The sequence below is a fragment of the Equus asinus genome, chromosome 2, assembly GCF_041296235.1.
Source record: "Equus asinus isolate D_3611 breed Donkey chromosome 2, EquAss-T2T_v2, whole genome shotgun sequence".
Lineage (NCBI taxonomy): Eukaryota > Metazoa > Chordata > Mammalia > Perissodactyla > Equidae > Equus > Equus asinus.
This window is the reverse complement of record NC_091791.1, coordinates 57,071,190-57,096,880: the sequence shown is the minus strand read 5'-3', so window position 1 is coordinate 57,096,880 and position 25,691 is coordinate 57,071,190. Positions and strand designations below refer to the sequence as shown.

The 25,691-nt window shown below is 34.4% G+C and overlaps 1 protein-coding gene across 10 annotated transcripts in view; it reads left to right on the top strand.

Moving 5' to 3' along the window:
- The window catches only part of HERC4 (HECT and RLD domain containing E3 ubiquitin protein ligase 4), a 141,106-nt gene extending 116,877 nt beyond the window's left edge, over positions 1 to 24,229 (top strand). For 6 of the 10 annotated variants that reach the window (XM_014861832.3, XM_014861833.3, XM_070488731.1 and 3 more), the window contains 6 exons: positions 9,466 to 9,632; positions 10,277 to 10,343; positions 12,731 to 12,813; positions 16,475 to 16,658; positions 21,427 to 21,529; positions 22,970 to 24,229. In XM_014861832.3, the coding sequence (XP_014717318.1) occupies positions 9,466 to 9,632; positions 10,277 to 10,343; positions 12,731 to 12,813; positions 16,475 to 16,658; positions 21,427 to 21,529; positions 22,970 to 23,178 (813 nt within the window). In that variant the 3' untranslated portion in view covers positions 23,179 to 24,229. Of the gene's footprint in view, positions 1 to 9,465; positions 9,633 to 10,276; positions 10,344 to 12,730; positions 12,814 to 16,474; positions 16,659 to 21,426; positions 21,530 to 22,969 lie in introns of those variants that run through there. The other 4 variants (XM_070488740.1, XM_070488739.1, XM_070488735.1 and 1 more) reach the window with 2 other exon arrangements.
- The last annotated feature ends 1,462 nt before the right edge of the window (positions 24,230 to 25,691 follow it).

Here is a 25,691-nt window from a genome sequence, read left to right as displayed (position 1 = left end):
GCTATTGTGAATAATGCTGCAGTGAACATAGGGGTGTGTATGTCTTTTCCAATTAGTGTTTTCATGTTCTTTGGATAAATACTTAGAAGTGGAATAGCTGGATCAGTAGATATTTCTATTTTTAATTTTTTGAGAAATCTTCATACTGTTTTCCATAGTGGCTGTACCACCAGCAGTGTATGAGGGTTCCCTTCTCTCCATATCCTCTCCAACACTTGTTATTTCTTGTCTTTTTAATAATAGCCATTTTGACAGATGTGAGGTGATATCTCATTGTGGTTTTAATTTGCATTTCCCTATTAGTGATGTTGAACATCTTTTCATGTGCCTGTTGGCTATCCATATATCTTCTTTGGAAAAATGTCTTTATATATCCTCTGCCCATTTTTCAATTGAGTGGTTTGTTTTTTTGTTGTTGAGTTGTGTGAGTTCTCTATATATCTTTGAAATCAACCCCTTATTGGATATATGATTTGCAAATATTTTCTCCCAGTTGGTGGGTTGTCTTTTTGTTTTGTTGATGGTTTCTTTTGCCGTGGAGAAGTTTTTTAGTCTGATGTAGTCCCATTTGTTTATTTTTTCTTTTGTTTCCCTAGTCAAAGGATACAGAGTATTCAAAAAGATACTGTTAAGACCAGTGTCAAAGAGCCTGTTGCCTCTGTTTTCTTCTAGAAGTTTGATGGTTTCAGGTCTTACATTCAAGTCTTTAATCCATTTTGGGTTAATTTTTGTGTATAGTGTAAGATAATGATCTACTTTGATTCTTTTGCATGTGGCTGTCCAGTTTTCCCACCACCGTTTATTGAAGAGACTTTCCTTTCTCCATTGTATGTTCTTGGCTCCTTTGTCAAATATTAGTTGTCCATTGTTGTGTCATTGTTTTTATTTCTGGGCCTCAATTCTATTCCATTGATCTCTGTGTCTGTTTTTCTGCCAGTACCATGCTGTTTTAATTACTACAGCTTAGTAGTATATTTTTGAGTTCAGGGAGAATGATAACTCCAGCTTTGTTCTTTCTTCACAAGATTGCTTTGGCTATTCAGGGTCTTTTGTTGTTCTATATAAATCTTATAATTCTTTGTTCTGTTTCTGTGAAGAATGTTATTGGGATTCTGATTGGGATTGCATTGAATCTGTAGATTGCTTTAGGTAATCTAGACTTTTTAACTGTGTTTATTCCTCCAATCCATAAGCACAGAATCTTTCCATTTCTTTATGTCTTCTTTGGTTTCTTTCAATAATGTCTTAGAGTTTTCAGTATATAGGTCTTTCACCTCCTTGGTTAAATTTATCTGTACGTCTTTCATTCTTTTTGTTGCGATCATAAATGGGATTGTATTCTTGATTTCTTTTTCTGCTAATTTATTAGTGTGTAGAAATGCAACTGATTTTTGTAAGTTGATTTTGTACTCTGCAACTTTACCATATTCATTAATTATTTCTAATAGTTTTTTGTTGGATTCTTTAGGGTTTTGTATATATGGAATCATGTCATCCACAAGAGTGACAATTTTACTTCTTTCCAATTTGGATGCCCTGATGCATTTTATTTATTTTTCTTGCCTGGTTGCTCTGGCAAAACTTCTAATACTATGTTGAATAAGAGTGGCAAGCATACAAAAGTTGTACATTTTGAAGTCTTATTTTTTCTTTTGTTGCTTGTGCTCTTGGTCATACTTAAGAAACTGTTAACAACTTCAAGGTCATGAAGATTTACCCCTGAGTTTTCTTCTAAGAGTTTTATAGTTTTAGTTGTTACATTTAGGTCTTTGATCTATTTTGAGTTAATTTTTGTCTATGGTGTGAGGTAAGAGTTCAACTTCATTTTTTGCATGTGAATACCTAGTTGTCCTACCTTTGTTTGTTAAAGAGACTGTTCTTTCCTCATTGAATAATCTTGGCACCCTTGTCAAAAATTAATTGACCATGGGGCTGGCCCAGTGCTATAGTGATTAGGTTCACATGCTCCACTTCAGTGGCCTGGGGTTTGCCAGTTTGGATCCTGTGCTTGGACCTACACACTGCTCATCAAGCCATGCTGAGGCACCATCCCACATACAAAATAGAGGAAGATTGGCATAAATGTTTGCTCAGCAGCAATCTTCCTTAAGCAAAAAGAGGAAGATTGGCAACAGATGTTAGCCCAGGGCCAATCTTCCTCACACACACACACAAAATTAATTGACTGTACATGTATGGATTTATTTCTGGACCCTCAGTTTTATTCCAGTGATATATATGTCTGTCCTTATGCCAGTACCACACTGTCTTGTTTACTGTACCTTTGTAGTAGGTTTTGAAATTGGAATGTGTGAGTCCTCTCACTTTGTCCTTCTCATTCAAGTTTGTTTTGACTATTAGCAGTCTCTTGCAATTCTGTATGAATTTTATAGTTAGCTTTTCTATTTCTGCAAAAAAGGCCATTGAGGTTTTGATAGAGAATGTGTTGAATCTGTAGATCAGTTTGAGAAATATTGCCATCTTAACAATATGGTCTTCCAGTCCATGAACATGGGATGTGTTTCCATTTATTTAGGTCTTTAATTTCCTTCAGCAATGTTTTGTAGTGTGTACAAGTCTTACACCTCCTTGCTTAAATTAATTTCTAAGTATTTTGTTTATTTTGATGCTATTGTAAATGGAATTATTTTATTTTATTTTTGGTTTATTGCTAGTGTAGAGAAGAAATACAACTAATTTTTGTATGTTGGATCTTGTATCATGCAACTTTGCTGAATTCGTTTATTAGCCCTAATAGTTTATTTTGTGGATTCTTTAGGATTTTCTGTATACAAAATCATATCATCTACAAATCCAATAGATTTAATTTTACTTCTTTCTTTACAATTGGGATACCTTTCTTTCTTTTTCTTCCCTGATTGCCCTAGCTGGAACTTCCACTACACTATCAAATACAGGTGGTAAGAGTGGACAGGCTTCTCTTGTTCCTGATCTGAGCGGGATGGTTGCTGTGGGGTTTTATAAATTCCTTTTATCATGTTAAAGATGTTCCCTTCTATGCCTAGTTTGAATGTATTTTGTTGAGTATATTTATCATGAAAGAGTATTGGATTTTGCAAATGCGTTTTCTGCATCAGTTGAGATGATCATATGATTTCCTTCCTTCATTCCATTAATGTGTAATGTACTACACTGGTTGATTTTCTTGTGTTGAACCACTTTGCATTCCTGGGATAAATCTCACTTGGTCATGGTGTTGTAATCATTTTGATATGATGCTGGATTCAGCATGTTAGTATTCTGTTGATGGTTTTTCCATCCTTATTTGTAAAGACGGTCTGTAGTTTGCTTTTGTGTGTGTGTGCTGTCTTCGGCTTTGGTATCATGGTATTGCTGACCTCATAGAATGAATTAGGAACTGTTCCTTCCATTTCTTGAAAGAGTTTGAGAAGGAAGGATTTTTGGTGATAATTCTTTAACTGTTTGGTAGAACTTTCTTGGAAGTTTTGTGATTAGCAATTGAATCTTGAATCTCTTTCCTTGTTAGTGTTTGTTTATTTGTTTTTTATTTTCTAGTTCTTCTAGTGTCAATTTGGTAGTTTTTATGTTTCTAGGAATTTGTCCATTTCATCTAATGGTTAGCTGTATTGTTGGCATACAGTTGCTCGTTGTATTCTCTTATAATCAATCCTTTTTATTTCTGTAAGATTGATAGTAATGTCCCCACTTTCAATGCTGATTATAGTAATTTATCATCGTCTACATTAATTTATCATCTACAAATCCAGTAGATGTAATTTTATTTCTGTCATTACAGTTTTGATACCTTTATTTCTTTTTCTTGCCTAATTGCCCTGGCTAGAACTTTCTAGTACACTGTCAAATACCAGTGGTAACAGTGGACATGCTTCTCTTGTTCGGATGATTCTTCTCTTTTTCTCTTGGCCGTTCTAACTCAAAGTTTATCAATTTTGTTGATCTTTTAAAAGAATCAACTTTTGGTTTTGTTCCTTCTGTGTATTGTTTTCTGTTCTCTGTTTCATCTATCTCCACTTTAATCTTTATTATTTTTCTCCCTCTGCTAGTTTTGTGTTTAGCTTGCTCTTCTTTTTATAGCTCCTTAGGATATAAAGTTAGGTCATTGATTGGAGGGTTGTGTTGTTTTTATTTTTTGCTGAGGAAGATTGGCCCTGAGCTTACATCTGTACCAGTCTTCCTCTGTTTTGTATGTGGGGTGCTGCTACAGCAGGGCTTGATGAGCAGTGTGTAGGTCTGTGCCCAGGATCCGAGTCAGCAAACCCCAGGACACTGAAGCAGAGCACACAAACTTAACCACTATGCCACCATGCCAGCACCTTTCTTTTTTAATTTAGGTGTTTACAATTATAAATTTCCCTTGAACAGTGCTTTCCCTGCATCCCATGAGTTTTTTTAATGTTGTGTTTTCATTTTTTTTAAAGAAAGTTTTGTTTTTTAGATCGACCCTGAGTTCACATCTGTTACCAATCTTTTTTTTTCCTCTTCTTCTCCCCAAAGTCCCCTAGTACGTAGTTGTAGGCCCTTTTAGTTCTGTTATATGGGATGCCACCTCAGCATGGCTTGATGAGTGGTGCTAAGTCTGTGCCCAAGATCCAAACTGGTGAAACCCCGGCTACTGAAGCAGAGCACGCAAAGTTAACCACTCAGCCATGGGGCCGCCCCTGTGTTTTCATTGTCATTAGTCTCTACGTATTTTCTGATTTCCCTTGTGATACCTTCTTTGACCCATTGGTTGTGTGTTTAATTTTCACCTTCGTGAATTTTTCCTATTTCCTTTAGTTATTGATTTCTAGTTTCACTTCATTATGGTCTGAGAAGATTTTTTAATGATTTTAGTCTTTTTAAAATTATTGAGACTTAATTTTGGGACCTAACATATGGTCTGTCCTGGAAAATGTTTCATATGCACTTGAGAAGAATGTGTATTCTGCTGTTGTTTGATGGAGTGTTCTATATCTCTTAGGTCTAGTGGTTTATAGTGGTGTGCAAATCCTCTTTATTGATTGATATTCTGTCTGATTATCCATTATTTAAAGTAGGGTTACTATTATTGTAGGACTGTATTTCTGCCTTCAGTTCTGTCAGTTTTTACTTTATATATTTTGAAGCTGTATTGTTAGGTGTATATATATTTGTAAATGTTACATCTTCTTGATGAATTGATGCTTTTATCCATATATCTTTGTCTCTTTTAACAATTTTTGGCTTAAAGTCTACTTTTGATATTAGTATAGCCATTCAGTTCTGCTTTGATTATTATTTACATGGAATATCTTTTTCCAAACTTTTACTTTCAACCTAATTGTGTCTTTGGATCTAAAGTGAGGCTTGTAGGTGGTATATAGCTGACTCATGTTTCTTTGTTTTCAGTCCGTTCTGCTGGTCTGTGCCTTTTGATTGCAGAATTTAACCCATGAACATTTAAAGTCATTAGTGATAAGGAAGCACTTCTGCCATTGTGCTATTTGTTTTCTATATGTCATATTTTTCTTCTTCACTTCCTCCATTACTGCCTTTTTTTGTGTGTTTAATTGCTTTTTTTCTAGTTTATTGTTTTGATTCATTTCTCATTTTCTGTATGTATTTCTGTTATTTTTTTAGTAGTTGCTCTGAGGTTACAATTAACATCTTAAATTTATAACAATCTAGTTTGCATTAATACCAACTTAACTTCAATAGCATATAGAAACACTGCTCCTAGAACAGCTGTGTCCCTGCCTCTTTATTTTATCATCATAACTTATAGCTTTATACATTGTGTGTCCATTCATAGAGATTTATGATTATTTTATGCATTTTTCTTTTAAACCATATAGGGAAAAAAAAGAGGATTTACAAATCAAAAATACAATAATATTGATCTTTTTTTATTTTAGAGGAAGATTAGCCCTCAGCTAACATCTGCTGCCAATGCTCCTCTTTCTGCTGAGGAAGACTGGCCCTGAGCTAACATCTGTGCCTGTCTTCTTGTACTTTATATGTGGGACACCTACCACAGCATGGCTTGCCAAGTGGTGCCATGTCCACACCCAGGATCCGAACCAGCAAACCTGGGGCCACCGAAGCGGAATGTGTGCACTTAACCGCTGCGCCACAGGGCCGGCCTCTCATATTAACTTTTAAGTTTACCTGTGTAGCTGCTTTTACTAGAGTTCTTTATTTCTTCATATGGCTCTGAGTTAACTGTGTAGCATCCTTTCCTTTCAGCCTGATGGGCTTTAGCATTTCTTGTAAGATATAGGGAAGATCTGGTAGCAACAAACTCCCTCAGTTTTTCTTTATCTGAGATTTATTTCCTGGATATAGAATTCTTGCTTGACAGTTTTTTCTTTCAGCCCTTTAAGTATGTCATCCCACTGCCATTTGGCATGCATGGTTTCTGATTAGAAATGAGCTGTAAATCTCATTGAGGAGCATTACTACGTGATGAGTTGCTTCTCTTTTGCTACTTTTCATGCTCTCTTTATTATTGGCTTTCAGCACTTTGATTATAATGTGTCTGGATATGAATCTCGAGTTCATTGTGCTTGGAGTTTGTTGAGCTTCTTGGATGTTAGATGTATGTCCTTTATCAAATTTGGGAAGTTTTCAACCATTTCCTCAAATATTCTTTCTGCCTGTCTCTCTCTCTCCTCTCCTTCTGGGACTCTACTATTTGTATGATGGTACACTTGATAGTATCACAGGTCCCTTAGGCTCTGTTCATATTTCTTCATTCTTTTTTTCTTGCTCTTGTTCCTCAGAATGTATAATCTCAGTCAGCGTATCTTCAGCTTTGCTAATTCTTTTTTCTGCTTGCTCAGATTTCCTCTTGTGCCCCTCTAGTGAATTTGTCATTTCAGTTATTATACTTTTCAGCTCCAGAATTTCTATTTGGTTCCTTTTCGTAATTTCTCTCTCTCTTTGTTGATATTCTGTATTTGATGAGACATTGTTATCCTGGTTTTCTTTAGTTATTTTTCCATGGTTTCCTTTAGCTCTTTGAGTATATTTAAGACAGTTGATTTAAAGACTTCATCTAGTAAGTGCAATGGCTGGGCTTTCTCAGTGAAGACAGTTTATATTAATTTCTTCTTTTCTTGTGTGACTAGGCCATATTTTCTTCTTTCTTTGCATGCCTCATAAATTTTAATTGAATACTGGAAACTTTTTTTGTTTAACACAGTTTGTTGTTTCCCACAGTACCTCTTATTCCTCCAGGTGTCTTTTGTTTGTTTGTTTTGTCTTTTTTTTTGTGATCCTTGGCTGTTTTATTCATGTTTAAGAGTGTGACACTGAAAAGCTACCTAGATACTTTATGTGCATGGGCATGTACATTTATGATTTACAGGCCCCATTCATGGAGTGATTAGGTGAGGACCTTCCAAGGGGGAACCCTCAGGTGTCAGCATATGAAGGTTTTTTTACCCTTTGGATTTTCAGGAAAAGCTGTAACCCTGGCTGTCAGTGTTCTAGTCGTATTCCAAAACTAAGAAAGGGAAGCTAGAGTTCTCATTGTTCACTATACAGACCTTCATATGATCCCTTTGTTTTTAATGCGTCACCCTGACCATCAGCTGTCTCAGATTCCAGAGCTTCTTTGGCTTATCCTCTACAGAAAAGCAAAGGACTTTCTACCAAGCATCCTATTTTCAACCCCACTCTAATACCCTGAATTTCAGAGTCATGTTTTACGAAGTGAGCTAGCTGGGCTACCCCTACAGGTATTGATTAGTACTTCCACTTCCTGAACCTGCAGCACAAATTAGCTTGTTTTTCATTGGCTTTCCCCCTACAAGCTTACTGATTCATTTTTTTCTGCTTTACCAAATCAGTTACCAGCCATCTGTCTATTTTTCATATTTTGTGTGGGGGGGTTTATACCATTTTTATTTCTTTATTCTTGTATAATGGGATTTCAGGAGGAAGAGAGATTAACACATTATTCAGTCTGCCCTCTTTAAGAAGGACTTTCTAAAGTTAAACACAATGTAGGACATCACAGAGGAAAAAGATTAATTTGACCACTGAAAAATGTGACATTTGTGCATAACAAAAACATAAAATTAAAAAGCATATAAGAGACTGGGATGTGAGTAACAAATATGACACAGGGTAATACCCCTAATATATGAGGAATTCAAGTACAAATATATAAGAAAACATTTGCCCCCAAAAGATAAATGGGCCAGGTACATGAAGAGGCATTTCACAAGCACACACAAATCCGTAGTTTTCAGTATCACTAATAGTCAAAAAAACATATACTAAAACAAGTTGTCATTTTTAACTTAGAAATGTGTGTGTGTGTGCGTGTATGTATGATGAAAATTTGGAAAGATAGGCATTTTTCCTGGACTAGAGATGGCGTTATAAACTGGAAGAAGTGTGGAGGAAGACAGTTTGGCAGTATGCTTAACTATCCTTGACTTAGAAATTCTTCCTTGCAAAGCAGAATTTCTCCTAAGGAAATCTTCTAAACTATGGACCAAATATATGCAAAAAAGATACCTATCTTATTTTGAATACTACTAACTGGTTAGAATAACTGACATTTATTGAGCCTTTACTGTGTGCTTCAGGACTGTGCTAAAAACATTTTATATACATTACCCCATTTAATCCTTGTACTCACTGTATGAGATATAAATACTGTTTTTATCTTTTAAAACACTAAGGCTAGATAGTGTATGAACCAGGTCTGGAGCCCTAGATCTAATAAAAAAATTTTTCTCTTTTACCGTCATGCTCACAGAATTTTCTGTGACCATATATTACTTCTCAGAAGATAAAGGGAAATAAGCGTTGTTTTCCATGTTTTAATAAGCTAAACGTCAAACTATAGTAAGTAAATAGTTAATATAGCAAACCATGATACTTTTATGTGATGTAATATGCAGCCATTAAAAATCATGTTCTGGAAGAGCATTTAATAACATAAGAAAATACTCATGTTGTAATTAGAAAAATGAGAAAACCTTTAATATGTTTTAAAATTATTTTTCTGAACTTACGGTAGATGGAAATACATAAAAATATTTTTAAATCATTGTTTCTGAGTGATTGGATTACAGATGTTTATTCATTTTCTTTTTTATGGTTATTTTCCAAATTTTGAATGTATACAGTTTTTTAAATCAGAAAAAACATTCTAGTGACCATTTCATTTATTAACTTAATGCTTAATGATGTGGAAATACTTGTATTCCTGGGGAACAAAGCCAGTTGTGAAGTTATATGTATGAACTCAGGTAGATTTCAGTTTTGTTTGTCTTGGAAAAGGCATTGGATTTGGAAATGTGCAAAAATACTAACAGTGATACTATTCCAAGAAGATAGGAATAAGCATGAACTTTTTTCTTGTTATTCATTACTTTTTTCTGTATCTTCAAAACTTTCTACTACAAATATGTGTTTTTGTAATCAGAAAAAAATTAATGTTTCAACTTGGAGAACAACTTTACTTTTTTTCCCTTATATTTTTAGACATTTGAAGACAGTGATTTGTTCCACTTGATTGGTGTTATCTGTGGATTAGCAATTTATAATTTTACTATTGTGGACCTCCATTTTCCTTTGGCTTTATATAAGAAACTGCTGAAAAAGAAGCCATCCCTGGATGATTTGAAAGAACTGGTGCCTGATGTTGGGAGGTTAGTTGTAAAAAGAGGAAAGGGTGGGGTGCAGGATATAGGAAATGGGGAATGTACAGAAAGCCTTTCTTTCAGGAATAATTGCATTTTGTTGTTCTTGTTGAACTTCTGAAATAAACAAAAGCCCTTCTAATAAAGGAAAACCCATTGTGTTACTCAGATCCAAAATTTTCTACTGAAAGACTTATGTGTATAAAACCATTTGCTAAGTATTTAATGGTTTGACAATACTTTGCAAATATCAGATAATAAATTTAGGAAGGTAATGTTTCCTGAGAATAGTTAAGTGATTTATTTGGACTTCTAATTGTGATCACCTTTTTTCCTAGCTGGAATATGTAAAGTTTCTTTTTATTACTAAAATGGAATAAAAATTATATATAAATAAGGATAAATGTTGAAAATGGGTAGATAATTACCTTTGTATTCAGAGGAAGAGATAAAAACCTTGGAGTGATTTCTTTTTTCTTCAGCATTGTTTATGTTTGCCATTGTACATCTTCCATTCTGAAACAATAAAAAAGTACAAATTAACAAAAGGATTTTATCAAGAATGAATGAGAAATATATACTTATTCTTATGCAAAATAGTCAAAATACCCAATAATGTTTTACCTCAAAGGAACATATATATTGTTTTGCAGAAGCATGCAACAGTTACTGGATTATCCAGAAGACGATGTTGAGGAAACATTTTGTCTTAATTTTACGGTAAGATGGAAGGACATAGGGTATCCTGATTATTCATCATCCCTTTTATTTAACAGCTGTGCCTTATGGTTTTTCTTTATTTTGATGAATGGAATTCTTCAAGAACCCTGTAGCTAACATTTATTGAGCATTAACTATATACTAGTCACAGTACATGCATTATTTCATTTAATCCTCAACAATTCTATGAGATTGGTATTATTATCCTTATTTTACAGATGAAGAAAACTGAAAACAATCATCACATGTCAGAGCTAGTATTTATACCCAGCTCTGTGACTATCATTATGCTACAGATCTTTACAAATGCAAGCGGTCCTGTTTATTCAAGTGTTCATTTTTGAGTCTGCAATTACAAGAATATTTAGATAAGCATTGTTTATTGTAACATGAGAATATTAACTAATGAACTTACCACTTAGAAGATTAATTCCCATTCAGACATCCCTTTCTGTTTCACACTAACGTTCGTCCTTACCCATTTTGTCTTACTTACTGTTGAATGGCATACCACAGTGCACATGCAAATACATTGGAATATTATTTGGAAAATGAAATTGCAAATCTTGTAAAAGATGCAGAATTTTGTTAATTCAGTGAAAAAGATGTTAAATAACTCATCCAGTTACATGCAAACCGTTGACAAATGAGGATCTGGCAGAAGTAGATTAGTTGACAAAGAAGAGAAAATCAGCAAGGGTTATAAGACATTTCAGAAGGGAATGATTTGAATATTATAAATTAGACTCTTGGGAAAATGGTCAAATCTTTGGTTTTCTTTCCTTCTGTTTTCTTTTTAAAAACTTTGTGTATTTGTTTTCTTCCCCCCAACAGTGCTCTTTATGATCTTGTGGTCAAAGCTGACAAAAAATACCATATTCTACTATCACACAGTTTGCCAAAAAACATTATGTGCCCCATCAAAAAAGTTTATCCATTATTTGATTATTTTAAGAATTGGCACATAGTACAGATATAAGAAAATTTGGTAGATTTAAGATGTAATAAATTATTTTTATTTTTTTCCAAGAAAAAAATCGATGTGGACTTTTACTATTTACTATGAAATTTTGGTTCCCCTTTTTAGTTGATTCACTTATAACCATATCAGTTACCTTTGAATCTTTATTGACTGAACTGAAACATTATGTTCCAAGCAGTTTAATTTCTAATTTATCAATCACCAAGTTTGCGAATGCTTAGTGTTTCTAAGAACTATGGTAATTCAGACATTCCTTCCCACTACCATTTCTTTCCCAGAGATTTTCAGTGGCTCTTTAATAGCTTTAGAATGGGCTTCAAAGACATTTGTAATCTGGCTTTCTTTCTAAATTTCATTGTATCCCTCCCTTCATACCAAGTTCTGTCATGTCACACAGTATTCTTTCACGTGACTTCCTGTTTTTTAGGGTCATACATTTTCATAACTTGATATTTACTCTCGAATCTATCCTTTTCTTCAGTCTATACGTGCTCAATTGGAAATCCCACCCCCTCTCAATCTTTTAGAGCGCTTACTCATCCTTCTAGGTGCTTTTCAAATGATATTTCTTCCTCAAAGTCTTTTATACTTCCTCTGGTTAGAAGTAAGTTTCCTTTTCTCTGTGATCTGGTAGCATTTTGTTCATGTCTCTATTATAGTGTTCATTTTATTATAATGAGTTGTTTCTCCTCCTTTACTAGATAGCAAATTCCAGAGCAGGGATTTATTAGTTTCTTGTTTTACCATCCCACTCCCACTATAGTGTTTTATAGATAGCAGGTATTAAAAAAGCAGTTTAATAAAAGAGGATAATATTCCAAAAAGAGAAAAGATGCAAAGGTGGGAGTGGTAATACTTATAGGAAAATCAGCAGACTAGTAAAGGAAATAAAAAGTTTCAAAATAACTGACTGTCTTTATAAACCAAATTAATGGTATAACTGGAAAAACCACCTGTGATCAAGAATGCAACAACGCAGATATGAGGAATACAGGAGTAGCAGCTGTCACGTGGGAAGAATGCATAGCTGATCCAAGCTGAATGCATTCTGACACTTGGATTCTGTCACTTGTCCAAGGAAAACATCCGTTCTACTGTTTTACTCCTGTGGTGACTGTTCTAAAGTTTTACACGTGATAAATACTTAGTTTCCTGTTTTTAAGTAACCTAACACTTAATTTGTAATTAGTCAAGGTAGGATTTCAAACTACTAGAGAGGATGAAAAATTTCTAGTTGTGGCTTTATGCAGAATTCATAAATAAGTTTATGCTAGCAAAATTTTACCTCACATTTATTAGTTCTTATATTTAATGAGAGAAAGGTGGACTATAATGATAGGTTATTAAAATAATCTAATAAGTTTTGAGTCTGACATTGACTTTTTTTAAAAATTTAAATTAATAGATCACAGTTGAAAACTTTGGTGCAACAGAAGTGAAAGAGCTGATTGTAAATGGTGCAGACACAGCTGTTAACAAACAAAATCGGTAAGTGAATTATAGCAGCATCAGTGACAGTAATAAGATTCAGTAGGCATTTTCTTCTGTATTTAGAAACATCACAACCGTAAGTTTTTACTCAGATAAAATGTACTTTTTGAATGGTTGGTTAGTGAGGAAATAATCTGCGTTTTGCTTCTAAAATCCTTTTGACATTAATAAAGGGATAAAAAGATCATAAACAGCAAGAACAAAGAGAAGGGAGAGAAGACAACAGCAGACGTTTCTGAAAGCTAGAAAACAGTGCCAACCAAAGAAAGCTGCAACATAAGATTGACTGGGAGGAGCCAAGAAGGCAGCCAGTTCATATTGTAGAACAAAGGCTCAGGCATTGAGAATAAAAAAAATATGTTAGAAAATATATGAGGTTTAGGGAAATACTAGAAACAGAAAGATTGGCTGTTGTAAGAAGCAGTTAGAAACCCATCTCCCTTAGCACACCAGTAGCCTGGCAACTTCCAGCTTGTGCAGAAGATTGGAAATTTACCTTCTGGGGAGATGGAACTAAAGGGACTGTGGATTTGAGGACAGTTAGGCACAGCTAGGGCAAGGGACTGAACTGAAAACAGGGAGATTAAATGAGAGTCTACAGCTCCCTCCTCCCAAGCTGTATATTGGAGGATTCTTCTCTGGGGAAACTGCCTAACTTTTAAATGTGAATGGATAGCCAAAGGTCAATAGACATTTAAGGAAAGACAAAAACAGTCAAAAAGAATGCCAAGGAAACAGAAATGATGCAGGATTAAGAACAAAACTTCAAAAGAAACTGAAATCATTATCTTCAAAATGATAAGAGTAGCATCCATATGGATACTATTAAAACTTGAAAAAATTCATTGAAGGAAATGGAATGAATGAAATTTGTCAAAGAAATGATACCAAAAAACTTCCCAGAACTGAATGACATGCATTTTAAGGTTGAAAGCATGGGAAGTGAGAAAAAGATACATACCAAGGCAAAATACATGAAATTTCAAAATCCCAAAGAAAAAGGAACTATAAAACCTGCCAGGAAAAAAAAAAAAAAAGCAGACCATATACAAAGAAATAAGAATCAGAATAACATCAGATTTCTAAAGAATGACACCGAAGCTAGATCAAAATTCTGGGAGAAAATGGTTTTTAACTTTGAATTGTATGTCGAGACTATGAAGTATTTGGGTGTATAAGAACATTTTCATGTATGCAGAGGCTCAGAGAATTTACTTCCAATACATTTTTCTCAGGAAGTTACTGGAGGATGTGTTCTACCAAAACAAAGAATTAAACCAAAAAAGAGGAAGACACAGGATTGAAAAAAATAGGAACCAATGTAGGAGAGAGGCAAAGAAGAGTCTTTCTACAGGAACAGCAGTGTGTAGAAGAGATAGAAAGAGCACCCAGTCTGGTTTAGATAAAGAGGATGGAGGGCTCCAGGAGGATTCTCTCCAGGAGAAAAATGCAACTGATGCTACCTAATATATTTAATGAATCTGGTGGAGATCGACATTTCTGTTGAAGTTAGGAATCAAGTAGCAAACTAAGGGAAACAAAAGTTCGTTTCTTTTTTCTTCAGAAGTTCTTTGTAAGGAAAAAAAGGTAACCATAGAATACTCTGTAGCTTAATTGTGAATAATATTTATAATCATAAAAAATGTTAATGAATATTAAGCCAAAAATTGTAATGGGAGCATTAGGGGAGGCAAAGTGAGCATGGGGCAATTAAGTAAAAGGTACATCCTTGCCTTTCACAGTAGCTATTCAGTTCATTAGATAATATTCAAAATTGAAAATCAGGGAATAACAATAGAAAACTGTTGTGGAAGTATGAAGGTAAATATCAGAAGGAATAGCAAAAAAGTTAACAAATAGTTACCTTCGAATAGCAGGAATTTCTGGTGAAAAAGTACAGGGCAGAACTTCTTTGTTCTCTTCTATTGGGTTACATAATTCTTTAGACAAAGCTAGCTTAATGGCTATTGCCAGGGACTTGATCCAAATGATTATAATCCTGATCTGCTATTGAGAAGCTGTGTAACTTTAGATAAATTAGTTGATGTCTCCATGCCTCAGTCTCCTTTTCTGTAAAACGGGATGATAAATTGTACCTGCTTCATGGGGTCATTTTGAGGATTAAATGAGGCAATTTTAAGATGCTTAGAATAGTACCTTGCACGTGAATGTGCTCAGTAAATGTTGGCTTTCAGGATTATTACTATTTGACATTTTACACTGTACATATGTCTTACTTTGATAAAAAATAAGCTGTTTTTCAAATAATGTGAAAAAATTTTAGGTCTTTCTAGCTAACCTTTTTTTAAAAAAATGTTGGTTTTAAAAGCCTTTGACTATGATTTAGATATTTTTCCTGCATTTAAAGTTTCTATTTGTGGACTAATTCCTTAAGTTTCTAAAAAATATTATTTTGCATAGATTATTTAGTTTAGAAATTATTTTAAAAATTTTGATCTTTGTACTACCAATCCTAGTTAGATAATGAAAGTGTTGAAAACAAAAATGTTAGCACATAAAACATTTCAGCCTTTTATGCTTAAGGAACTTAACTAGTATAGATAAATTTGACTTTCTAATTAGATTAATTATAAAATTATGCATTACAAAATTATTTATTTTTCTCATCAGAGAAAATTATTATTTTTCTCATTAGCATATGCTATTGATTTTTCCTTAAGGCCTACCCAATTTTATATTTTACAGTAGCCTCCTTTAATCTTTTTTTTTCCTCTGTAAATTCAGTTTGGAGTTATTTTATAATTTGCTAAGACTGTCTGTAGATGACTAAATTTACCAATATTCCCATTTGTAGAATCATTCATTTTAATTTGAAAGTCAAGAGTATAAAATACTGAAATCCTCTAGTGTCCATTCTCATTATTTGTTTGACCAGATAGCTGCATAAAGTGTTTGTGGCTAACAGAACAAATTGAATAATATTGTAGTTCTAATTACTGGGTAAAAGGGGCTTCCTTTTTTTCTTTACAGTTTCCTTTTATATTATAACAGACCGAAAAGCATCAGAAGTATTTGTGTGTATTTGTGTACATAGATATATACACATACATACATTTGGAAAGAAACTGCACTTGTACTCTTCAATGATTATCCTAAAAGAATGGTTAATACCTCACTTAGGTATTTAGTTTGTAAAATAAATTTTGTTTTAAAATTCCTAGAAACCCAAGGAAAAGCAGACTGTAGTCTGTCAAATAGTCTGAATCCCAAAGCTCTCATTTTTTCATCACCTAATATTTTTAACCGATCACTCTTTTTAGGGATGCATATGGAGTGCTGCATATAAATTCTCGATAATTTGTCAATAATTTTTTGATAGCCATTTGCATCATCATTCTTCCCGTTAGGAAATGACATTTCGCTTAGGAATAGCCTAAGAATGACTGTGAATGATAGGTTAAGTCTACGTGCTTCATAGATATCCCAGATTTTTGTATAGAAAAAATAAACTGTACGTAAAGAGTCTCTATAAACTCTCCATAAAGACTTTGTCCTCTTTGAACCCTACTCATACTTTCTTAGTTTTGTAGATAAATAGCAAAAAGTACAGAAGTACTCAAAGTTTTAGTAAGACTGCAATATATATTCTCCAGAAAAATGACTTATATTCTGTACATGTGTGCTTTTTCATTTCTAGAAAGGAGTTTGTTGATGCTTATGTGGATTACATATTCAATAAATCAGTGGCTTCCTTGTTTGATGCTTTTCATGCCGGCTTTCATAAGGTCTGTGGAGGAAAAGTCCTTCAGCTCTTCCAGCCTAATGAACTACAAGCAATGGTTATTGGAAATACAAATTATGATTGGAAGGAACTGGAACAGGTAGGGGAAGACAACTCTATGATATTGTTTAAATGGAAAGGCAAAAGGAGAACGTGGCTTATTGATGAAAATCTTGCCCTCTAAGTTACTGTTTTCCATTTTACACTATTTATTACGGTTATTTTAATAGGAAAACACTGTACCCTTCTTCCTCAACAATGAATGAATTTTGATTGTGTATGAATTAGCATTTTTGTATATGTGGTATTGGTGGTTTTCATACAGAAATGTCATCTATGACAGATTGGATAGAAGCCCCAGCTAAAAAACTGAATGGATTTTCATTCTGTCTTAATCCTAGGAAAACCATTATGAAAAGCACTGACAAAGCTGAAGATCTTTGTTTCTTCTTTTTCTCAATTAGTCTCAATTTAACGTTAGTCTCAATGTTAAATTTTTTAGCAGAGAATAAATAATACTCATGATCTTCGTTACTGGTGCCTTAACCAATAAAGGGAACTTTAGGGAGAAGACTGGAAATTTTTTAAACAACTTTTTTCTTTTCCTTCTTTTCTACACAGACAATTCTCAGACATTTCTTCAGATAAACATTTAATAAAAAGTACTAGGTTAGATCAGCTTTGAGAAAGATAATATGCAGGGTTGACCTGTTAGTTTTTCCATCTTTGTAATCTAGCAACCTTTGATAAAATTTTCGTATTAATAGTTTGATACTATGTACCTATTAAGTTAACTAACATAAAAAAATACAATACTAAGTCTAACAAGGATACAAAGCATTGGGAACTCTCATACATTGCTGGTGGGAATACAAATGGTATAGCCACTTTAGAAACAGTTTGGCATTTTCTTATAAAGACACACTTGCTACATGACCTAGCAGTTCCAGTCCTAGGTATTAAGTTATGTTCACACAAAAATCTGTAAACAGGGAGGGAATAGGGAGTTACTGTTTAATGGGTATATAGTTTCAGTTTTGCAAGATGAAAAGAGGTGGATTCTGGTGATGGTTGCATAACAGTGTGAATGTACTTAATGCCCCCAAACTGTACACTTAAAAAGGGTTAAGATGGTAAACATTGTTATGTGTATTTTACCACAGTTTTTTTTTAATTATGTTTTTTAAAAATCTGCAAACAAGTCAAAAACTGGAAACAACCCAGATTTCCTTCAGTGGGTGAATGGATAAACCAACTATGGTACATCCATACCGTAAAATACTACTGAGCAATAAAAAGGAATGCACTGTTGATCCATGCAACAACTGGGATGACTCTCAGAGTCCTTATGCTGAGTGAAAGAAGGCAGTCTCAAAGGATTACACACCATGTGATTCCATTTATATGACACTCTCGAAAAGACAGAACTATGGTGAACAGGGGCTAGGCGTGGAGGGAGTATGACTGCAGAGGGATAGCACAAGAGAGTTCTTTGGGGTGATGGAACTGTTCAGTATCCTGATCGTGGTGATGCTTACATGAATCCATACGTGTGCTTAAAACTCATAGAACTATACACACATGAGAGAAATCCAGTTTTACTCTGTAATAATTTAGGAAATTATTAAATTAAAAAAATAATTAGAACTTCTCGATAAACTAACACATGGACAAAGAGAACAGCTTAGTGGTTACCAGACCGGAAAAGGGTTGTGGGGTGGGCAAAAGGGATGAAGGGACACATTTATATGGTGATGGACAAGTAAGAATGTACAACGGAAAAAAATTCACAATGTTATAAACTATTATGACCTCAATAAAAAAAAACAATTAGTACTTCTGGTTAAGTGTAGTGAAATAAGCACACATTTATCTCTGCTCCCTACCCAGATCTCACTAGAACAACAATAAAGGAATACAAATAGGACTACATAGACAAAAAATATATAAAAATACAGTGAACAAGAGAAAAAAATAGTTTTGGAAGATAGAAAATAGGTAGATGAGTTGATGAGAGTCTTAGAGCAAAGAAAATTGAATTCTGAGCCTCCAGAGAGAGAGGATTGTCAAGAGGCAACCCGTTTCACACCCTGGAAGCTCTGAAAGGCTCAGGAATGGGTACACTGTGTTACTGTAATGGCAGGGATGTGGGGGTGGCTGAAAGCAGTAGAATTACTTTAAAGCTAATTTAATGAATTATTAGACCCTTCATGTCCCCTCTCCTACCCAGCAAACAGCAACTCTGGAGAGAGGCTTTAGAATCTGAGAGACCAGGTGGAACTGAGGATGGCACTCAGAAAGCTGGTAGTGAGGCTTAAATCTAGGAAGGAGACTGAAGATTTCTTCTTTTGGGTAAACTGATCTGCTGAAAAGAAGAAAGCTGTACTAACTTTAAGGAGACGCCAGTGGAAATGGACCCCACCTCTAATCACCCTAAAATAGAGACAGTATAATGACCTCTCATCACACTTTAGATCCTAGACAATTTATCCTTCTTGCCTGATCTCCTCTCATTCTTCCTTTCACTTACTCTGCTTCAGCCTTATTGGCCTCTTTGCTGAGCTTCAAACCCTCCAGGAACACTCCAGTCTTGAAGCCTTTCTATTTCCTGTTCCCCTGTACCTGGAATTCTCTTCATCTTGTTAATTCCAAATGGCTCTTGCTCTTGCTTCACATCTTTATACCCTCTCAGAGACCGTCACTGGATAACTTGTCCAAAATTGAATGTATGTGCACGTACACACACATACCCTGTCTCCCTGCCCTGCTTTATTTTTCTTCTTTGACTTTGACTTAAGATAAATTTTACTTTATTGTCTTTACTGTGCTGCTCCTTTCCCTTCACTACAATGTAAGCATCATGAAGGGAGAATTTTTGTCTCTGTTCACTGCTGTATTCCTAAAGCCTGGAAGAGCACTCAGTAAGTACTTAAAACCTTGCCTGAAGATATAATTGATAGAAGTATTCATTCTGTAAGACAGGACATTTTTTAGTGTATTTTGGTGTATTTATACTTAATGTACTTTGATTTCTTCCATTGTAGATCTGATTCATTATACTTTCAATGATTATGATTTGTGACTTTAAATGCTCTTTCTTCATCAGGACTGTGTACACATTTCCCCAGAATCATCTAGAGGTTAAAAAAAAAGGCAAAAAGAAAAAATTTTAGCCACCCTTCTTTGATTCCCCACTAACATGCTCAGAGACTAATTCAAACAAGTTAATACATTAACTGATCACTAGAATTCAAGCAATTTTCTCAAAACTTGGTTGGCAAATTAATAGCAAATATTTTGTAGATTTCAGAGTTCAGTCATTGAGATAATCATGGCTGCAAATAGAGCCCAGAATTCAAGAAGCCCACCAGCAAGTATTTCTTGAGCCCCTACTGGATGCCTAATACCGTGCAAGAGATTAGGGAGCCAGCAGTAAATAAGATTGATACATGGTCTTTGCCTTCTAATAAGGAAGCTAGACATTAAATAATTGGACTGTGATTAATAGTAAGGAAGAGAATTTCATGAAAGGTATGTAAGGAGGAGCCTAACCTAGGACACAAATCTGGGAGAGCCTCTCATTAGGAGCTAATCTCCATGAGGTAGGTAAGGACTCTGTTCACTGCAGTTTTCCCAGGACCCCAAACTTCGACTGAACTCATTATGTATTTGTTGAATAAATTAGGTGACATTTAGTCTGAGCCCTAAAGGATAAATAGGGATTAGCCTGATGAACAAAGAAGGAAGGAGGATGTGTCTAAGGTTCTGGGCTGAAGGAACAGTGTGTCCAAAGAATGTTGGAAGATTCTTGCTGTCTTAACTAAAATTTATGGCCAGCTGTGTGGCTGGATTTTAAGGAACACCTCATAGTGTAGACTTATTCCCTCTCTCCTCTCTACCCCCCTTTTCTCTCAGAGCTAATATTTTTTAAAGGGGAAGTATATTACCCCAAAACTTAGTGGCTTAAAAATAGCAGTGAACATTTATTATCTCACACAGTTTCTGTTGGTCAGGAATTTAGGAGTGGCTTAGCTGGGTGGTTTTAGCTCAGGGGTCTTCCATGAGGTTGCATCAAAATATTGACTGGTGCTTTAGTCATTTGAAGGCTTGTTTAAGGATGGAGATGACTCACTACATGGCTGTTGGCCAAAGACCTCAGTATTTCACCAGGAGGACCTCTTTAAAGGGCTGTGTGAGTGCCTTCATGAAATGGCAGCTGGTTCCCCCCAGAGTGAGTGATCAAAAAAAGGCTAAAGCCACAAAGTTTTTTATGATCTAAACTTGGAAGTCATGTATTTCTCATATCTACAACATCCTAATGATTACAGAGGTGAAGCCTCTTCATTGTGGGAAGGGGAGTGCACAAGGGCGTGAATAACAGGAAGCGTAGGTCATTGGGGGCCATCTTAGAAACTCACAACCATAGAAAATGAGTGGTATTGCATTTGTACCATTTTTTTTAGGAGAATATAGAATGTAAAATAATTTGACTTCTGTTCATGAATATAGGAAAAGAAAATTTTGTAATTATCATAGATTAATTCCATTTTGAACTTTAATAATCCATTAACATTTTAGTAATGCTAGTTTATCCTTTAGACATTTACTTTTGAAGATGATATTACAATCTTGTCATTTCTTTGGAGTAGTGAGGACACATTTCTGTTGATTCATACTTATTTTCTTTCCTTTCCCCTGGATCTAATAGTTTCAAATTGTATGCCCAGGACATAGGTAATCAGCTGAATCACATGAGTTTCAAACTCCTGGACAGTGTTAGTTTTGCATTCTAATAAGGAAGCCAGTTTGTCAGATTCAAGGCAAAACTAATAACCCTTAATATTAATAAAAGGTTATGTTGTTTTTAGAATACAGAATACAAAGGGGAGTACTGGGCAGAACATCCTACAATAAAAATTTTTTGGGAAGTATTTCATGAATTACCATTGGAAAAGAAAAAACAATTTCTGTGTAAGTATTCCTAACTGGTTCTATCTTTTATGACAACAGAATCTAATTATTAAACTTATTCTCAAGGGAGATTGGTTCACTTTGGTGGATAAGGTTTTTTTCTTATAGTATTCTATGGTCTTGTTTTTAATTTTCAATTGGAATAATTTTTAAAATGTGCATTCTTTATTACATGTTTTCTTATTTTTTTTTTTCTGAGGAAGATTCACCCTGAGCTAACATCCATGCCAGTCATTTTCTGTTTTTTAGTATGTGAGCCACCAGCACAGCATGGCCACTAACAGAGCAGTGTAGGTCCGTGCCTGGGAACCGAACCTGGGCTGCTGAAATGGAGCGGGCTGAACTTAACCAGTAGGCCACCAGAGCTGACCAGTGTTTTTTTGAAAGCTAAATACCATTTGCCTCCAAGACAGAATTGATTCTTTCAAATGAAAACAAACTATAACACTGATTACAATAAACTAGGATTGTAATTCCTTTTAGAATTTCTAAGATCTCTGGAGTATAGCTCTTTTCTGTGTTGTCTTCATTTTTTTTTCTCTTTGGCTCTGCACCAAAACTTTGAGAATTTCTGTAGAAAATAGAATTTTTCTTTTCCAAGACTTAGTTTTCTTTTTTCGACCTAATCTCTGTCTTTCATCTGTTAAAATCTGTATTCTAATTGAAATTTTATTGATTTTTTAAATAAAGTCAGAATTTATGTATCTAAATCAGTGACATTCTCCTTGATATTCCTGCTGTTTGCCAAGAATTTTTTTTTTCTCCCCAAAGCTGCAGCACATAGTTATATATTCTAGTCGTAAGTCATTCTGCTGCTTCTATGTGGGATTCTGCCAAAGCATGGCTTGACAAGCAGTGTGTAGGTCCGTGCCCAAGACCGCTGGGCCGCCGAAGCAGAGCATGTGAACTTAACCAGTTGGTCATGGGGCCAGCCCCCTGCTAACAATATTTTTGTCAGTCTCTTTTTAATAATTGAAATGAGAATCTTGGTTAAATATCATAAATATGACAAGTCATTCTTAAGTGACTTGTTTTGGCTTCCCATTATAAATTTTTGTTTAAGAATGACAGAAACAAAACAAATAGAAAAAAGAATCACAGCAAAACTTCATTTTGTATTTGATTCATGAACTAGTTCTAAATGGCTTTTCCCAAAAGAAGGACTCCCAGAATGTTTTTGTCAGGGACAATAGTGAGTCATTCATCAAAAATTAAGTATCTCCTGTGTGCTAATATTAAGATTACGCCTTTAAAGAAAAAATATTTTGTGGATGTATAGTGTGTCTCAAAAATTGTGCTTCCACAAATTCTAGAGATAGCCTTCCATATTAGAGCAAATGTTAATGTAAAGCTTTGCTATAGTGACTGTGCTAAATAACTTGATACTCTATATTGTTGTTTTGATAAAAGTGGTTTGGCTGAATGATTTTTTCTTGGCAGTATTTTTGACAGGTAGTGATCGCATTCCTATTCTTGGTATGAAGAGTCTAAAACTAGCCATCCAGTCCACAGGAGGTGGTGAGGAATATCTCCCAGTTTCCCATACCTGTTTTAATCTTCTGGATCTTCCAAAATATACAGAAAAAGAAACTCTACGCTCTAAACTGATCCAAGCTATTGATCACAATGAAGGCTTCAGTTTAATATAACTTTGGAGTTGTAACTATTCAGTTTACTGCAAAAGCATTAAACTAATTATTTGTGTTTTTCTTGTGGTGATGAATTCAGCAAGGTGACAGAGGTACTATTATAATTCTTACTTGCAAAATGTTCAATGCTATGAGTATTGATGAAAGCCAAAAAATATTAAAGGAAAATGAACAAACTGTGTTAATATTAAAATTATTGTACAGACCATGGATTTTTTTTTGCCTTCTTCCAATAAACATACAAGTATTGTGAATACATTGAAGTTTTACTAACATGAATTTTAAGAGTTTGCATATTTCATAAATGATCTGGTGTGTGAGTGCATGGAAGTGTTGCTTAATTTTTCTTCAATCACTGGGTGAAAAACCTTTAACTTTGGCCTGCAGTAGTCATTTGATTATTTTTTCATTTTGAAAATAATGTTAAGTTTTGTAATAAAATAGTTATGTTCTGATACCAGTACAGTTTCTATGGTTGTAATTGAACTGACTTTTAAGGGTTAAAAATTATGATTTAAATCTTATTTTGAAAATCTATAAAAGTAAAAAATTAGCATGGTGAAAACACAATCTTTGCTTTTTTGCTAGAATAAATGTCCTTGTGCAAATCTCAATTACTGATAGGAGTTATCTAAATAACTTGTAGTTCTTTTGTTTTGTGAATCTTGAGATGCTACTGATAAATGGGAGGTTATCATAAAGCATAATATTTAGTAATGGAATAACTTTGTTCTGCAGTTGCCAGGAATAGAAACATTGGCTACTATGAGAAGCTATTACTGGGTTCTAGCTTTCAAAACTATTAATGCTGCAGATTGGTATTTAGTGAGAATTTTCAGTGCTTTAGAACTATTTCCTTGAATTTTAAGAAACAAATCTTAACAGTTTTATGGTGCTGATGCTTAGTTATCTCCTGTCATTAAATTGTAACAGTAAGTTGATGCAACACACGTGACTTTCTGCTATAATGCAAATATTTATTTTTTAAATTTATAAAAAAATGCCGTGAAAACTGTTTAAATAATAAAGATTTATTGGTTTAATATTTAAACTTTTAGTCGTTCTCATATAAGATTCAGAGTTCTTCAGAGAATAATGTGTCAGGAAGGTCTCTTAAATTTTGGATTGTTGTTCCCATTCCCATACAAATTTGTCTATTTAATAGAGGTCCTCAAGTCTATCTGTAATTCCAAAATCCAAGATAACTATTAAAAAAACTTACGTATCTCATTTTGCAGCAAAACCTGATCTGAATTGTTGAGGTTACATGTATGTATGGTATTAAATAGGACTAAATTCGACTGTCTGTACATTTTACTGTGGCAGTGTTAATGTGCTTGATTACATACTGTGTTTGATCTAGGTGCTGCCTCAGACCCCTGTGGCATATACATAATAGATGTGCTTTAAAAATTCTTTAACGTTCCTAATTCCAAAATGCAAATAAGCCCAAGGTTTTGGAGAAGATATTGTAGACCTGTACTTTTCAGTAGTTTTAACTTAAAAACTTCTATTGGGCTATAGGTGACTTTCTATAGATAGAAGCTCTAAAATAGTATTCTCACCTAAGGTAATTTTCTTCAAAGTAGCATTCTTCCCTACAGAAATTCTTGCATATACTTGATATCAGACTGCTTCCCTGTATATCCATTCCTTGGGGGTAGTGATTGTTCACATCGAAAACACGTAGATGTGTCAGATGCTTTCTTTTCTTCAGTAACCTCTGTATGCTATGAAGCTGATCTGTGAAATAGCAGCCACTTTGGATTAATACAGATGGAAGTGAGTTGAACAAATATTTTAACAAGGACCTGGCATCTTATCTGGGAGCACAACAGTACAATGCTTAATTTGGGTAAGTCTGATACTCTTTTCTTCTCTCTGACATACAGTAGCATTAACAGCAAGGAGATTCATAGTAGAAAGTTAAAATACCACTGAAGATTTTTCAAATTGCCCTGTGCCTTTTTGAAAAATATCTTGAGCTTTGTAGAGTAGAAAAGTAGGCAAAATACTGAGTTGAGTAAATCATAAGGACCTTGATTGTTGAGTTGGCTAAACTTGAAAATATTGGGCTTCCACTCCACACAGATCTATTTGTAAGCGCAATCGTGTTTGCAGCTCACCTGTCTTAATTCAGTAGTGATTTTAACCAACGGCTGTTGTTCAGACTGATTGAGAAAGCAGAACCAAGATACGCCTTTAAGTTGGCATGAAATAAAACCAGAATGATTTGTAAAACACACCTAAATTAAGAGTCCCTGTCTTCTCATAGAGTCCACTCATAAAGACCATTCATTAGAGCTAATTTCTACTAATAGATTTTTGGTGTTTCTTACAGATGAGTTTTACTGCATTTAGTTCAACAAAAAATCCTAAATCAAAGTGCCATATGCCTAGGGCAGTGTTGCCCTAGAAAAGGTAAGGTGAGCTCACTGAAAACAAGCACAGATGGTACTGTTCTCAGTCTCTTCCCACTCCCCAACCTCTTTCGCACTTTGGCCATCCAAACT